Source organism: Anguilla rostrata, chromosome 4 (genome assembly GCF_018555375.3).
Source record: "Anguilla rostrata isolate EN2019 chromosome 4, ASM1855537v3, whole genome shotgun sequence".
In the NCBI taxonomy this organism is placed as follows: Eukaryota; Metazoa; Chordata; class Actinopteri; order Anguilliformes; family Anguillidae; genus Anguilla; species Anguilla rostrata.
Window position 1 is genome coordinate 45,010,748 of NC_057936.1, and position 18,242 is coordinate 45,028,989.

The 18,242-nt window shown below is 39.5% G+C and overlaps 1 protein-coding gene across 3 annotated transcripts in view; it reads right to left on the bottom strand.

The window, feature by feature from the left end:
* The window catches only part of LOC135253445 (palmitoyl-protein thioesterase ABHD10, mitochondrial-like), a 34,590-nt gene extending 19,168 nt beyond the window's left edge, over positions 1-15,422 (bottom strand). For all 3 annotated transcript variants that reach the window (XM_064332744.1, XM_064332743.1, XM_064332742.1), the window contains exons 1-3: positions 15,263-15,422; positions 4,990-5,173; positions 213-324 (exon numbers count right to left, since the gene is read on the bottom strand). In XM_064332744.1, coding sequence (XP_064188814.1) covers positions 213-324; positions 4,990-5,173; positions 15,263-15,356 — 390 coding nt within the window. In that variant the 5' untranslated portion in view covers positions 15,357-15,422. The remainder of the gene's footprint in view (positions 1-212; positions 325-4,989; positions 5,174-15,262) is intronic.
* Positions 15,423-18,242: the final 2,820 nt, after the last annotated feature.

Genomic DNA, 18,242 nt, shown 5'->3' on the forward strand with positions numbered 1-18,242 from the left:
TCCCTGGGAGCGCTAGGACAAATTATGCATTTGCCCTGCAGGGCAGCCAACCAGTCAGCACTGACACATTCCCGCATCAATACCACACCATGGGGCCATCCATGCACTAGAACAATGCATTAACAGGAGCTCCTCAGCAACCCGTATGGATTTTTTTTTAATGTGCGATTTATCATTAATAATCTCAAAAGTGAGTAGGTTGTTTTTATCACCTGTGGTCCCTCCACCAGCTCATCCAGCACATACAGAACATCCCTTTTCCAGCTGCCCAGTGAGCAGTCAGTCCACACCCCTTCTGAAGCCCCACAGCCCGTGTAGTCAAACCTGCCAAAAACCAAAGAAATTGCCATGACAAGCAGCTCAGAACTTTGCTCCACATCCTACATACAATACTTGACAATGGTTATTTTCAACTGGTCAGTAGAAATAATTATTTTATTTAGTTATGTTAACATTTTTCTATCCAGGGCACCTTATGATATGGCCACAGTGCAGGTCACATGAATAACATTATGGGCACAGAAATAGAACCATATACAACAGCTCGGCACTAAAGTTCAATGAGGAAAAACAGTGCCAAGTTATAAAAATATGAGCAAGGTGGTTCTATAATGGCATAGAAAATGCTTATAATTATCATAAAACAATTTAACCATGTTCTCATCATGCCTCAAAATATTAGAAACTATCTTGACATGAACATGGACAAAGCTCCAGAAAGTGATCTAACACCTTGTCAAATGTAAGATATTAAAAATACTAATTATACTTAGTATTATTCTATACTGAAAGTATGACTGCCTTGTCCGGACGGGATTAGTATTGCCCGACAACGTCGGTAATGTATTTTTTTTATCATAGCACCAGTGATTTTAATGGCCGATCCATATGGAATAAGAATTTCCCTTTATTACTCCCCAAAATTACTGTGGGGCATGTCTGTTTGGCTGTTCCCGGATGTATTCGTCACACTCTATTCCCGCCTACCGGAAAACAAAATCACAAAACACAACACAACGCACGTGTAATGCTATAGTACAGCTAAAATAACTATATATAACGTTGTATATTACAAACACGAAGACATGCCTAAAGCAAATACTAGACACTGGACTCGGGAAGAGACTTTATGCCTCATATCAATGTGGGGGGAACTGTGCTTCCAATGCCAATTTGAGCAATCGATCCACAACGACAAAATTTGGGATGAGATATACAAGCAGGTCTGCAACAAATGTCCATCGGTAAAGACCACGTTTGGCGAATCGACAAAGTGCCGCGAAAGGATCGACTAGGCCTACCTCAAAAAAAAATATTGAGAAAGCATCAAGCACAAGAAAACTGGTTAAATTGGTGCATGCAAGCTTTAATCGTTTAAAAGCACATAAAAAAAAGTGCCACCGGCACCATACATTTTTGGAGCAAACTGTAAGCTATTAACGTTAGCTATTAGCAGTTCAGCGAGTTTACCCGAAACTTCCATAAATGTGGCTCATCTCAGCAGCTTGCGAGACCTGGCTCTTCTGATCGATTTGATCGTACTACTTATTATTGGTCTCCATGAGGGAATGAAAGAAGTAGATAAGGGGGATTCAAGGGACTCGAGAATATCTTCCATTGTTTCTGTGATCGCACTGAGCTCACACGCAATACAAAGCTGGAAATGGGAAGTATAATAAAAATGTACCGCCCAAAATCATTGTAATCCGCATCAAATACTGACATGTCGATCTGGATGGTAATAGAATTATCATAGGACCTCGGAGTTCGCTGAAAAACAGTAGGTTATTTCAGCCGGAATTATTATTTGCGTGCCCGCTCAAAATCAATGACATAGTCGTTCCGGAAGTGAATAAAATTACTGAATTACCCTGGTGAAAATTACATTACCTGACCTCCCCTGGTGAAACTAATCCCGTCCGGACAGGGCTTAAGACAGTTTACCCTAGTCTGTCTTCCTTTTTGCTGAGACTTCACCACACCACACACAAAATATACAGCAGATGAACTGTAGGAAGCCTTACAGGCCACACTGAACTGTAGGAAGGCTTACAGGCTAGTATGCAAAACAGACACAACAAATTGCAAGGGACATGAACAGAAACAGGTGGTCACTACAGCCAAATGACCTTGCTGTCCAGTTAGTCACAACTTTGTGTGCCTCTGAACTAAACAAACTACCACACTATAAACAGGCAAACAACTTGCCCTATTACTGCATACTCACTCCCTGAGAACTGTCTGTCTGTTTACATAGATCTGAGAATGTGATTATTCTTTTTGTATTATGCACCTTACACGGTTTATGTATTAAGAAAGGCTATCCATTTCTGGACTTTTGCAATATGGGGCAATGATTTCATTCTTTACTTTTCTTCTGTATTATTTCATCTCAGTGAGACCTATAAATCCTATAAAAGATGGACTTCCAAAACCGCATTTCCACCCAAAGTGCCCCAAACTTTTAGTCCCAGGAACTACTTTTCAAGGAACTAAAAGGTTCCTTCAGCCCATTGTTGTCTGCGTTTCCACTGCGGTCTAAAGACCAGCGAAGATTAGGCAAATTAATCAGCTGACTTATGAAAAAGCGACGTTGTCGCCGGTCCATCTGTCGTATGATTTCTTCTGTAAATCCATACTACCACCGAAGTAGCCTACATTATTTTCCAATAACAGGACAGCCCGGAGGGGTTTATTCCACTTAGCCTATACAATAGGTTACCAACAATGACTATATATGGTTAGTTTAGTATTTATTGATTTTTATCGAATGAATCACCGGAAATTGAAATATTCTTCCGCGGCTGTTTGGGCATATTATTTTACCGTTCTCAAGCAAACCTCTTGTTGGTAGTTTGACTTGGACTGTTGTTATGCAACAATCAGGATATAACAGGCCAATATACAGATTGTAACTGTTTTACATATCCTCTCAAACACATTCATTATGTTTTTATGCGAACATTCACTTTAATGTCTTGACATCCAAGGCGACAGAATGCATTCACATTCCACAAATAACTGGTAACAACATTTATAGCAGAAAACATGCACACGTCGTAAACAATTTGCTGTTGAATTGATTAATTCGACTCTCATCGTCATTTCCATATAATCGCAAAATGATAAGAATACATAGAATGAAAACTCAGACTTGCATGAAAATTTAAATTAATATTGCAGTGGTACAGCCACCGTTTGCTTTCATCTTTTAAAGTTACTGCTAGCGGAGCATGTAGCTAAATACTTGAAGTGTGCCCTCCAGATGCGAACCATGGACCGTAGAGTCCATGTCTAGTCTTACTGGTCTTTTTGTGGAATTGAAGGATCGCAGAGTAAAATTATGGGAGTTTGACAAAACAAAAGGGATGATTACTAGAATTAACCTGTTATTTTACCCTGACAAAAAGTGCGGAAGGTGATTTTTTCCAGTTTGCTTTTACTGTATCCCCAATGTAAATTACGCAGAACTACCGCATACCTCACATAACTGTGTCAAGCGTTTTGAGTCAATTGTAACAGGCTAACAAAGAAAATCCGTTTTAAAATTACCAATAACCAAATTAAACCGTTTGAATGTTTTGGTACGTAATATGCTGTCCCAGCACAACTGATTAATATTTTATAAAACAGACTTAATGCTAAAGTAAGAAAAGAACAGAAGAGCATACATGCTATAATCCTCAATCTTAATTTCTCATCAGTAGACGTTGGCAGGCTATAATCAAAAGTAGGCTACTGCGCCGCATATCATAAAAGTTTGAATTCAAGTTATTCTGAAAATAATAAATTGGTTTGCGGCTGCAGATTTTGAAAAATGGCGGTTGAAATAAAATGCTGCGAGTACTCGACCAATCAGAAATGTTCAGCGCTTGCGCCACACCCCAAAAGTTCCTGTACTTTTGGAAAGTACTACCCCCTGAGCAGGGACTTTTTTGGGGGTAAACTAAAGTCCCCGGCACTGGTTTCCTCAAAAGGTTCCTAGTTCCTGGGGAAAGTTCCTGCAGTGGAAACGTGGCTTAAATATCTACTCCCAAATAAAAACAGGATTTTTGAATTTCCAGACATATGTGTCAATGCCAAACAAAATTATCAAATGTGAAAATATGATGTGATTGGAATGTATGACATGCTCACTAGCCAAAAGACAAGCTAATTGACTATGAATAAAAACAGGTGACTAATTGACAAACATTTTCTCTCCCCAGGGGCACATACCTTTGAAAAGTATTACGTAGTGATGAACCCTTTGTTCCAATTCACCTCCTAAACACCCCCCGCCTGTTATGCTACAAGTTACGCTTAATTATCACTTACGTAGGGGCCACTCACAAGCAAGGGCAGGCATGAGGTCATAGGGAGCATAAAAAGCAGCAGGCGTGTGGGATACACTTTTGTTCTGCTCCAATGAATCGGAATTTACAGATAAGAATTTACAACGAAAGAATTACTGTCAATAAAAAAAATCATCAGACACAGTGAGCTACTTTGAACTGCCACATTTGCATTGCAAATAATAATAACCGCAATTGAGATTTGTGTCATCAGTACATTTTAATCAATTAAATTTGCATCACTTGAGGTGATTTTTTGCAAACAAGACAATACAGTCAGGACCAAGATAATGGTCTTTTGAAAAGACATGAGACGGCAGTCAAATTACATTTAAATGTGATCAGCCCTGCCATGCGTTAACGACACTGGTAACGTTAAGCAATGCAATGCCTGCTAGATCAGCAATTGCTTTTAAGCCAGCACTAATTTCCTCCTTATTGAGGGAGCATCGGAGGGCTGAACAGCCACTATCCCTCGCTGAAATTTGGCTTGAAAATATGGCGCCTGCCATGAATGCACAAAGTGAGTTTTACTGCATCGACAGAGCGATTAGGAGGTGAATTGGGATCGGGCCAAACACTTCTCCCCCAGGTTCTTCCACCTTAAGTAGGAGTGGTCTAATGATGAACAAACCCCTCCCCCAGAGTTCCATACCTCAAGAAGGCATGGCCTAAAGACTTGCAGAACTCCTCCAGAGCCTCTGCCTTCAACCCAGCCATACTGGAGGCGAATCCTGGCAGGAAGACCACGCCCGGGCTCTTGCCTTTGACCTTCCGATAGGCCAGCTTTGGCAAGTCTGGACGAGTCACATACTGAACTGTGGACTTCTGCCTGACTCCTGTGAACACACCAATTATATAAGTGTACCCACATAATGACAGCCTCAATAATATGTAATGACCAATAGCTGTTTTCAAGCACACGTTTGGGTCTGGTCTTCCAGGTCTTCTCAGAAAACTATGGCTAAGACCGTTCTTCACAAGTTAACAAAACCACTGTGTATGAACTAAAATAGCCACTCTGCATTAATAAAAATGACTTGTTTGATTTTCTTCTTCCACTCATTTCAGTGGACACTCACCAAAGTGTCACACCTCCAAGGTGCTTTGGCAAACATATTTTCAATTTGGGACAGGGTAATAAAGCAAAAAAGCAACACATTTTGAAGCAACACTCATTGTAACTAATACTTTATTTACAGTGTTTTACTCATAATTGGAAGAGGGGAAAACAACCATTAGGTAACTTTACTATTGTTTTTACTTTACAACAATCTATTGCTCTTTCCATTGCAGCACTTTCGAAACAAGAGTAGAAGAGTACCTGACCCACAAGCCTAGAAATGTGTTAATACGGCGGCACAATTATAACGAAAAATACCATTGTTGGAAAAAAGGCTATATGCTGTAACTGCTTTTAGATCAAACCTACTATGCATCAACAGCTCAGGCTGTTTATTATACCATCATAGTGAGTGTTGCCACCACATCTGACCAAAATGTAAAACCATACAGCACTGCACCCCCCTTACAGAAAAAGAAAAAAAAATTGTACTCTATAAGTGAACTTTAAAGTGGCATATAAGTAAACTTTAAATCTCGAAGACTTCCGTTTTGTTCTCTTTGGCGGTACCAATGGCGAGAAGCGGTAATTGCAGGTGTGTTTTTAGACCTCAGTTCCCAACTTCCAAACAGTGTCACCCGTGTGTGACGTCAGTCAGCTGGCACCTGGGCCACGGTAACTATAACACTTACTATTTACTGAATAAAAAATGGTTGTTATAAAAGTAACGTTATGTACATACTCATTCATTGGGCTAACTTAAGCTAACTTAAGCTGTCTTTACACTGCCGAGCTGGGTTAAAATGTTGGAGCAGACCTGGGGTAGAATTAGTGATGATCAATTTCCACAGACATTCTTTATCCACCTTTTACCCGGTATGAACATCATTACACTTCAGAGAAGAATCCGCAGGATTCGCTGTGGCTCGTGTAATTATGTATCTCGTGCACAATAAACATTATCTTTCTCGTGAATGATTGTTATGTGATATTTTTGAAACAACTGCCCTGCAAAATGTTACCCCTGGTGTTTCTGGTTTTGCTAGCTAAACTGTTTGAGAATAAAGCTGAGCTGGGTGTTAAATTACCAATCAGAACAAGAATAATAAAACAGAAACAAAGGAGATTTAATCAAAAAAGGGCATCAAGGCTGAAGGAACATATGAGGAAACGTAATAAAATAATAACAACGCTAATCTGCGTATTTTTTTTTTTTTCTCCGGCTTGACATCTTTACACAGAAATCAGACCCGGCTCTGCTCCACCTATACCCCAGGGTTAATCCTCTGTGTAAATACGGTTTATTCCAATCATTATAATGTATTGATGAACTTGATGGCAATGTAAATAACGGTGTGAACTGGTTAGTAGCAGAGCCGTTTCCTGCCCTGGGGTCTAAAAAGACCCACCATGTCAAATCGCCAAGTGCAGTTTTAGAACGTTTGCAATCAGACGTCTTGGAATTATGCAAGTTGCATCCAGTGTCGTTGTGAATCGTTGATCTGAACTGGCCTTTAGTTAGCTACATTGCAACGTTGCAACAAGGTAGCGTTGCATTCGAAAGACGGTTTGTGAGGTCAGTACTGGTCGGTAGAGTTAGCTAGCTTTTTTTCGAATTGTTAGCTGACATTGGATTATGTTAATTACATTAGCTAGCTATCTAACGCAACGTTACCTGATATGAGAGATGGCTACTGACTGCACAATGTTGTCTAAACTAATGTAATACGAAATCTACATCAACAAATAATATGACCTCATGTTACACAAAAAACTTTTTAGGGTTTCATAACGCTAGCAGACACCGGAAAACAAGTGAGTTGAAGAGCGTTAACTACGCCTACCCTCTCTGGCGGACCAACCACTGATGGGTAATGGAAAACGCGTCACTAACTGTGTGCCGCTTGTGATTTTTTCCCGGGAATGTCGCCACAGACACCCAGTTCTTTAACAATAAATTATAATAACAATATAAATTAATATAATAATAGGTTCAATAACCATTCTCTTACCTAATTCAGCAATATATAGTGACTTAACAGACATTTATTTTAATGAAAATCTTTGAGATTTTTTATCACTTTATAGACTCTCTAGTCTGACATTCTGATTAAACTAGCTCACTTTTTAGTAAATAAAACTCAAAAGTAACAGAGGGGAATTCAGAAATAAGGTGCGGTCCCATTATCATGCATTTTCAACGGTTTCTCAATAATAACATTTATGCCTGTGCAGTCAGCTAACCCAAAAACGTGGCTGAGGCTCACTTCAGTTTTCTTATGTAACTACCAGTTCTCCCCTGAATAAAAAGATGGAGCAGTGTTGGGATGCCTTCCATATGATATGACAGGCCTACTACTTTAATAACCAGTCATAGACTGAAGGGAACCTTAAGAAGGTGGACCCAATAAAGTTTTATAAGCACACTAATATAACATACTTTCTTAAAATAAGAAAGTGTAATTGGTTCACTTTTGACCAATTATACACATCATAAAAATATAGGCTACTTAGGCTTATACTTGAACTTCTTTTCAACTTCTAGTACACCACGTATTCTCAAGTAGGCTGCAGAAATTAGGCTATACTAAAACACTTCACTAGTACTAAGTCACTAGTGCTCACTTGTTGTTGAGTTTTATTAACTAAAACATGAGCCAAGTTAGTCCCAAACATGAAAAAGTAAAACTAGTTCGCCTATATTTAAAGTTTACATGCAGCATAGTTTTTTTTGTTGATATGGATGGTTTTATGGTCACTCCGTATGGTCACACTTTATAATACTCCGCACTACGATGGCATTATAAACCCCCCCCCCCCCCCAAAGATTGTATTTCTCAATATAATTATGTCGCCCTGATAACACAATTCTATGCTTGCGGGTCATGCACTCTTCATGGTAATATTAACGGATGAGGGTCCGACCTTGCTTGTGTCAAAAGTGCTGCGACGGAAACAGCGATAGATTTACTTGCCACCACATCTGACCAAAATGTAAACAAGACAGGCATTCTTCATGGTTGGGAAACTTTTACTGGGATGGCAGGTATGCCACCCAGCCAAGTTATGCCTTGGCGGGGGCATGCCCCATACCTATAACAGCGCCGAAAGTTTGGCACTTTTCAGGGTTCCCCACAGAAATAACCACAGACTCTCAGCCATTAAAAACATTCATTTCTGTACATTCTGACCCCATTTCAACAGACAGAATTCATTACATTACATTACAGGCATTTAGCAGATGCTCTTATCCAGAGCGACTTACATTGTATCCAATTATACAGCTGGATATATATTGGAGCAATGCAGATTAAGTACCTTACTCAAGATTACAATGGCAGTGTCCTATCAGGTAATCGAACCGGCGACCTTTAGGTTAGAAGACCAAGTCCTTAGCCATTATAATACACTGCCACCCATATTCATAAACAACTTAACATGCCCACACAATAAAGCTCCAAACTAAGGGGATTTTGCGCTTTCTCCTTTTTCCTGCCAAAAATGCTCCTAGCCCACAAAGAATATGTCTCCCCATTGGTCATTTTATGTACATCAACTAATAAAAACATTGGATGCAAACACAAAATGATCATATATACCAGTGCGCATGTTTAAAAGAGTAAAACTCTGATGTCTTCTTCCCTTGTAGCCTAGTGGGTAGTGCCATTGTCTTTTGGTTGAAACTGTTTACAGGACTGAGAGACCCGGGGTCAATTACCCCCTCCGACTGCAGCAAATCTCTAAACTCAGTACACTGGCTTGCTGCCTAACTAAAAACACATTTAAACTATTGCTTTTGCATCTGTTAAATCTTTCCGGGACAGTTCCGCTTTCAGCATTTTCACTGTGTTTAACGTTAGCTACCTTGTGTGTGAGTAACTTGGCATTCTTGTACGTTCAAAACGTGTTTTTCACGAGATGCATATTACTGCAAGAATATTTTTGTCTCCCTGTTAGCCAGTGCGATACCAGCTGACGCCAGTAGATGGCAGTGGCAGCCATCTGAGATTCGCAGGCACTGGACGTCTTGCTTGGTAGCAAGCTTTGACAAAATATTAGCAACAAGCTGAGCTGAGAGCGAGTGTGCGTATGTGGTCAGCTAAAAGCTTTTATGTTTTACTTGCAAGTAAGACCATATGAAGCACAAATTTTCAATAGTTTTAGTATGCATACCAATTCCTGTTGACTTTTACACGCTAATACACTACAATATTGTAAGATAATTTGGCTAAACTGGTTAGTACAGCGGTTCCCAACCTTTTTTGGCTCAGGACCCCAATTTTAGGTATGAAATTTTCCGCGACCCCAGCCATTTAAAATATTGACATTTCTTTGCTATTGGATACTTTTTTAATATTTAATATTTAAAAGTTACATATGACAGTTACATTTTAGTATACAATCACTGATAAGAATCCAGTAAAGCACAGTATGTTGGCATTGATCGTACATTTAAAAACTCACCATGTCTAATGGGATGATTGCGCTTATCAAAATCAGGGGGAGTCGAGAGTGCGCATCTCATGTCATCTGTCACGTCTAGCCTGGACCGGTAATTTTGATATCATGCAAACAAGAGCGCTAAATCCTGCTTCGCACAAATAAGTGCTTGCGAAGGGAACCTTTCTAAAGTACTGCCTGCACAGCTGATCACGTTTTATTTTGAAATATGATTTTGGCTTGCCCATGTATTCTTTATGTGTTGTCTCAAAATGTCTTTTAAGTTTGTTTGGTTTCATACTCTCCGTAGACAGCACATTACCGCACAAGGGGCCTTTGAGCTTTTCCTCTTTGTTCTCGATGACACTCGTAAATCCATACTGAAGAAATGATTCATCATATTTTCAAGACCATTTTGAAGGTATATGTTCAGTATCAGGTTCGCTTGATGACCTGGGTGGGGGAGCTCGAATTAAGAAATCGGTCCATTTTGTTAACTTGCTAAGTCAGCTACCCACGCTGCATAGGATAGTTTGCCTCAATTTACGCGAAGGTCAAGGTTCATGCAGCATACCGGTAATTCAAGCAGACAGACTCTGTGCATGTCAATACAGCCATATTGAAAAAACTGATCATTTGAGCCGCGTTTCCACCAAAATTACCCGGAACTTTCAGTCCCAGGAACTACTTTACCAGGAACTAAAAGGTTCCTTCAGCCAATGGTTGTCTGCGTTTCCACCGGGGTCTAAAGTACCGCGAAGATTAGGCAAATTAGCCCACTGACGTTGTCGTCGGTCCATCTGTCATATGATTTCTTCTGTAACCCCATACTACCACCAAAGTAGCCTACATTATTTTCTAATAACCGGGACAGCCCGGAGGGGTTTATTCCACATATATACAACGGGTTACCAACAATGACTATATATGGTTACTTTTGTATTTATTGATTTTCATATATCCTCTCAAACACATTCATTAACCGCAGAAAACATGCACACGTTGTAAACAATTTGCTGTTTTATTACTTTCTCGTCGTCAATTCCATATAGGCTAATCGCAAAATGACAAGAATAGAACGAAAACTCGGACTTGCGTGAAAATGTAAATTAGTAGTGGTACAGCCACCGTTTGCTTTCCTTCGAAGTTACTGCTAGCCGAGCAGCGAAGCGTGCCCTCCAGATGCGAACCATGCACCATAAATGAGTCCATAGTCTTCCTGGTCTTTTCGTGGAATTGAAAAATGGCAGTAAAATTGAGTAAAATTACGGCAGTCTGAAAAAGCTAAAGGGAAGATTACTAGAATTAACCTGTTATTTTACCCGGATAAAAAGTGCGGAAGGTGATTTCCAGTTTGCTTGTACTGTAATACCAATGTTAATTATGCAGAACCACCGCATACCTCACATAACTGTATCAAACGTTTTGAGTCAATTACAACGGGCTAACAAAGAAAATCCGGAAGAAAATATTCAGTAACCGAATTAATCCGTTTGAATGTTTTGGTAGCCTACGTAATATGCTGTCCCAGCACGAATGCTTAGCATTTTATAAAACGAATACTAAAGCAAGAAAAGAACAGAAGAGCACACGTTATAATTCCAAGTTGTTGACAGGCTATAACCAAAAGTAGGCTACTGCGCCGCATAACATACAAGTTTGATTTGAAGTTATTATGAAAATAAATTGGTTTGCCGCTGCATATTTTCAAACATGGCGGGTAATGGCGGAAAATAAATACAACACAAATGCTACGAGTACTCGACCAATCAGAAATGTTCAGCGCTGCAAGCTCCACCCAAAAGGTTCCTGTACTTTCGGAAAGTACTACCCCCCGAGCAGGAACGTTTTGGGGGGTAAAACAAAGCCCCCAGACCTAAATTTAGACCCTAGTTCCTGCGGTGGAAACGCACTGAGTTCCTCAAAAGGTTCCTAGTTCCGGGGTATAGTTCCTGCGGTGGAAACGCGGCTTTGGATTGCAGTTTCTTCTGAAAATTTTAATGTCTCAGAATTTTGACACTTGATTATCACAGATGATGTCCTGTACGTCTGCCACCAACTGTGATACTATTACTGTACTATTTTCAAATAGTCCCACTCCAAACATTATGTGCAATCAATACAGGCTGTTGAATAATCGCACTTCAAATTTATTGCTGTTGTACTTGTGACCCCATTAGGAAGAAATTATACTACTCAGGGCAGTGCCAGTGCCAGTGCCAGCTGTGGCCGTTGGGCCTCTATCAGACCATGAGCAATTGCCAGTTGCATCAGCCATGATATATGAGGACTCACTGGAGGATATAGGAGGACCCCCTGTGTTTTGTAGTTCTAATGACCTTCAGTATACACTTATTGTACATCACTTTGGATAAAAACATCTGCAAAATAAATGTAATGTAATGAGCTTGCTGACTCTCTGCTGACCCACCGCTCCACCCCATTTAATCTGGGCAGTTGTAGACTGCATGTAAAAGCAGACAGCTCTTCTTCCTGCTGGATTACAGAGAAAGTTTGACGTGGTATTATTCAAAAACGCTACAGTAAAATATCACAGAAATGGGGTAGGATATAGATCAGGACCCCTTCTGCGAGGAACTAGTGTCCAAGGCTCCAGAGTGCGACACCAAAAATCTGTCAAGTGCGACTAAACATTTTCATTGGTCGCACCGGTGCGCCTGACATTTAGCAGGTCTGTCTCTGTGTGTTACGACGGAGTACACAGGGCCACATTGAGGGGAAAAAAAACTCTGAGATTTCGAGAATAAGGTTGTAATATTACGAGAATAAAGTCGCAATTTTACGAGAAAAAAGTCATAATATTATGAGAATAAAGTCGTAATTTTACGAGAAAAAAGTCATAATATTACGAGAATAAAGTCGTAACTTTAGGCTACGTGTTATTTTAGACGGGAAATATCAGAAGAGCAGCCTGCCGTCTGCGTTAAAATGAGGAAGGTGGAGCATCTTGTGAAACCTATACTAAAGTATAACTTCACAAATAACGAAATACTTAATCTTTTGGCACATCAGCACCACATTATCATAAGTATCAGGACATTGAAAAGATTGAAAGAAATTGTGTCTATTCCGAAGAAAGAACCACACGGACTTGGAGGAAATTGCAGTCTCAGGCTGCCATTAGACTGTCCTCTCACCCGTTTTGTTGGTTGCTGGTAATATATTTTCCTAAAAGTTTTTTTCTCTCGAAATTTTACGATTTTATTCTCGTAATATTACAACATTTTTCTTGAAATATTATGCCTTTATTCTCATTAAATTGCGACTTTATTCTCGTAATATTATGACTTTTTTCTCAATTACGATTTTATTCTCATAATATAACGACTTTATTTTCGTAATATTACGACCTTATTCTCGAAATCTCTGAATTTTTTTCCCTCTCAATGTGGCCCTAATACTCCGTCGTAGTACAGAGTGTGTATATGTGTAGCATTATTTATTTTTCCCACCCACATTCTGCGAAGACCCGCCCCTACTCTGCCTCTGATTGGCTCTGACCCTGATATTCTTCTTCGCTGATTGTGGGTGGGGAAAAAAAAGAAGGCATGTATGTGTGAAACTGCGCCCTGTACTCCTCCGGGAGCAGCGCACACTTTTGTTTGAGTTATTTGAGTTTGATTTATTTATTTGAGTTTGTCAAGCATTTTAAACATCAGCACTTTTTAAGTTTATTTCTTAAACAATTGAGGTTAATGCGATTTCATGTTTGTGATGTGATTTAAATAAAGAAAAAACATTTATCTGCACCTTTATTCCTGATTACAATCATTTATATATTGTGTTACGAAATTACCAATGTGTACGGGAACTGACAAAAAAAGGTAACGCTTAAAATGTATTATTGTGGCGCCAAAAGGTGTGGTGAAAAACTTTGGATGCACCTAAATTATGTGCTGGTGCATCTAAATGAAAAAGTTAGGTGCACGAGTGCAACCAATGTAAAAAGTTAGTATGGAGCCCTGTAGTGTCAGACTTTTAATATCTTTTAAATTTCAGGAGATATTCCAATCCAAAATGTTAGTTTTTTATATTAGCTTGTCTAGGATTTCATAGAAATCTTGAAGTAAAATTATTCCAAAACTTTACGGCGGAATTTCACAGAAATTGGGTAGAATGTAGACCAGGACCCCTTCTATTATGAACAAGTGTCAGAAGTTTGAGACCTTTTAAATTTGGGGAGAAATTCAAATTTTCATTTTTTATGTTAATTTGTATTGGATTAGCCTACATACAATGTTTGAAGTGGGATTATTCAAAAATGCTACAGTAAAATCTCATAGAAATTGGGCAGGGCGTAGACCAGGACCATATCTATCGTGAACAAATGTCTATGACACCTTTCAAAGTTAAGGAGATATTTCAATCCAAGGTTTGAAGTTGGATTATTCTAAAACACTACACTAAATCTTTGCAGAAACTGGGTAGGACATAGATCAGGATGCCTTCTGTCATGAACAAGTGTCAAAACTTTGAGACCTTTAAATTTGCAGGATTTACTCCAATCCAAATTTTCATTTTTTTTCAATTGGCCTGTACTGGATTACATAGGTTTGAAGTGGGATTATTCAAAAATAGTTGAGTACAATTGGGGTGGGAGGTAGACCAGGACCCCAAGTGTCAAAAGTTTGAGACCTTTAAATTTTCAGATGAAATTGCCATCCAATATGTTCATTTTCCAAAAGGATTTTATTACTGCATTTATTTATATAGACAGTTTGGAGTTTTATTTGTATACAGTGCAGTGATATTTCCACCATTACACCATTTAAGAAGTACATTAGTTCCTGTTCTCTCATACACATGCAATATTGAGACTACTATATTTTGAGGGGAAAACAAAATGCGTGAGACTTGGGTTTCTGATCCTTCCATATTAAAGCCTTAAAAAGACATGAAGTGACGTGACGTAGCATAATTAAAAAATAGTAATAATACATTCACATTACCACCATTGTTCAATTTCTCTCTGAAGCCGTATTTCACTTTTAGAAGAAAATTATAACCTTTGCAAACACGTAGGGAAGACAGCGAAACCATCTAATCACATACTGCAACCGATTTAAGGTGGACCGGAATGTGCAAATCGGGAGCAAACTTCAGCGTCCTGTTACACGAAGACAAAAATGAACAGTACTGCGCCCCCAAAATGCCACGCACACTACTGAAGCACTAATTTTAGAACGGCAATAACCCAGATATTTACTTAGTTTAATGTTAACATTACGCACGGTCCACCGACCTTTGTCCATCTGGGTAACTAACGTTAGCTAGCTGTGGTGTCGTTGGAAAATAATTTGATCACCTCTAATTGCGACCACTAACAGTTACGTTTATTTTATTTATTTATTTTTAAATATATATTTGCGCTATTACAACCGTCTTGAGTTCAGTGTCTACTGACCTCCCAAGCACATGTCCGAAAAAACTGAGACCTTTCCATGCACAACTATTCGTGGAGCCACTCTTCTGAAACCTCTCAGCACTGAGGCTGCCATACTGCTACGCGAAGTTCTTTGGAAACCACGCGAGAATCGTCTTCTTCTTCTCAGGTTTAAATACTAGCTTTGGTGCATTACCGCCACCAACTGGACTGGAGTGTACAGCATCCTGCCAGATTTTGTGCATATGAAATTAGATCAGAATCAGAATCAGAAACAGGTTTATTGCCAAGTAGGTTTTCACATACAAGGAATTTGCTTTGGTCTGATGATGCATAACAATAAACATAAAATGAACATAGTGCAATAAACGTGTGCAAACAATAAACATATTGAAATATTGGGTAGCATTGCGTTGGAATACATCTTATTTAATTTCGGCGAGGCAAGATAGCCTATATTGTTTGTAGTACCGTAACTTGGCATCATTTTGATATCAATACTTTTAATGGCAGGCCTGGATTTTGGCAGTCTGAAAGAATGAGTTATAGACGGTGTATGTCTTGTATGTGTGAGTAATACATTTTTGCATTTTGTACGTTGAAAACGTGTTTTTTATGAGATCAAGATATACAAGAACTGGAGACAGCTTCCGTTTATTGGTTCCATGGATTTCTATAGGAGGTGCTCAAAGGCACATGAAGCAAATTCAGGCACCAGTCATGTTTGACTATGGGTCGTTGGCACCAGAGTGTGCGCACTGGGTACCTAAAGGTGAAGTATCACAGTAAACACAGAAAAATGACGTTAACCCGCGGGGGTGCGATCTGAAAAACCTTTCAAAACTCATGACGAACTGTGGCCACTGAACTGCGACCGTGGCTTTGCTGGCTAGCTACAGGACTCATTGTGGCCATTTCTGATATGGTTTCTAACATTTCTGTGAGTAAAAGTAATAAATAGTCAATATTTTTATAGAAACATTCGGTAAGACCGTACATTACATTAGCTAGCTAGCTATATATGTTGTCTACTTATGAAAAAGCTATGTCGAACTAGCAAGACTGAAATGCAGTGAGAAGTTGTGGTTAGGTGCCCACTGGGCTGTTATTTTATTAGCACTCCCAGGTCCTCGGGCCGGGTGGAGGACTCGATGTGGTTTACAGGAACTGCTTTTACATCTTTTACATCATTTGAACTGCAGATAACCAAAATGGGCCATTCAAATCTGTTTTATTGTAATTTAATCCACCGACCCCCTGGTTTTAATAGTTCATTTATGTCTGCATTTAGTGTCTTCTTATCCTCCATCATTAAGTTGGACAGAGTTATTATGGTTGGTGATTTTAATATTCACATTGATGATGTTTCTTGTAGATTTGCTGCCAATTTTATTAATGTCACTGAGTCTTTTAATTTTATTCAACACGTGTCTGGTCCCACTCACATTAAGGGTCATACCTTGGACCTTGTTTTTACGCATGGGGTAAATATTGAATCTATTTACTCTGAGGAGCTGCATGTCTCTGATCATGAATGTGTTTTATTCAACCTGTCTTTTACCTTAGACTCTCTGCCCAGTAAACGTGTAAGATGCTCTCGCATCATAAATTGCCTCTCAGATGAGAAGTTTTCTGCAGCTTTTAACCCTAACACAGTGTTGTCCTCTCCTGCTGACGTTGATTGTCTGGTCCGCTCCTTTAATACACGTTGCTCCACCGTTTTGGATAAAGTGGCTCCCAGTAAAACAAGACATGTTCCTTTAGTTAATTCTTCCCCCTGGTTAAATGAGCAAATTCGTTATTTCTGGCGTAAATGTCGGAGGGTAGAGCGACTGTGGAAATCAACCAAACTCCATGTTCACCGTCTCTCTTATAAAGATCTTTTAACTTATTTTAATAACATGGTGTAGGTTGTGAGGGCTTCTTACTTTGCAAACCTAATTTCCGCTGGTAAACACAACCCCAAAGTCCTATTTGACACCATTAATAACATTGTCACTCCTGCACCTCCTGATGTGCCTATTTTCACTAATAATGACTGTAACTTCTTTCTCTCTTTCTTGTTGATAAGATGAGTGATGTCAGGGCTAATACCATCCGCCCTTCTACTCCTCTGTCTGCTCACCCAACCCGACTATCAATTTTAGACTGTTTCTCTCCTATTTCCCTGCAAGACCTAATTGATTTGGTGGGCGACATGAAACCTTCCTCTAGCCTTGTGGACATTTTACTAACTTCAATGTACTTGGGTCTATTGGTCCATGCCTGGTTTCTATTATGAATAGCTCCCTGCAATTTGACTGTGTCCCAGCTTACTTTAAACATGCAGTTGTTCAGCCTCTTCTGAAAAAACTAACATTGATCCATCCTTCCCAAGAACTATAGGCCTATATCCAAGCTGCCTTTTATCTCAATAGTTTTAGAGAAAGTCGTTGCACAACAGCTTACTGCCGTCTTGACTGATTTAGATAAATGATTTTAGATAAATTCCAATCTGGGTTCCGTCAGAAGCATTCCACTGAAACAGCTCTTCTCACAGTCTCAAATGATGTATTGATGGCTTCTGATGTGGGCAAATGCTCTGTTCTAGTGCTGGATCTTAGCGCACTTTTTGACACAGTTGATCACAGCATCCTGACTGAAAGGCTTAGGCAGTGGGTGGGTGTTCCTGGGAGCGCCCTGGACTGGTTCTCCTCCTATCTCTCGGATAGAGGAGGAGTTTTTCTGTGTCCCTAGGTCCCTACATGTCTGAAACCGTTGCTCTGTCCTGTGGTGTCCCTCAGGGTTCTGTCTTTGGTCCTTTATTGTTTGCTCTATATATGCTTCCTTTGGGTCATATTATTAGTAAATTTAAGGATGTGTCTTATCATGTTGATATTCAGCTATATGTTTCTTTCAAGCCTGATGAGGCTGATAAACTGCTTGTTTCACAATTGTTTAGTTGCCATTAAGGACTGGATGGCAAACAATTTTCTACAGCTAAATGCAGATAAGACTGAGG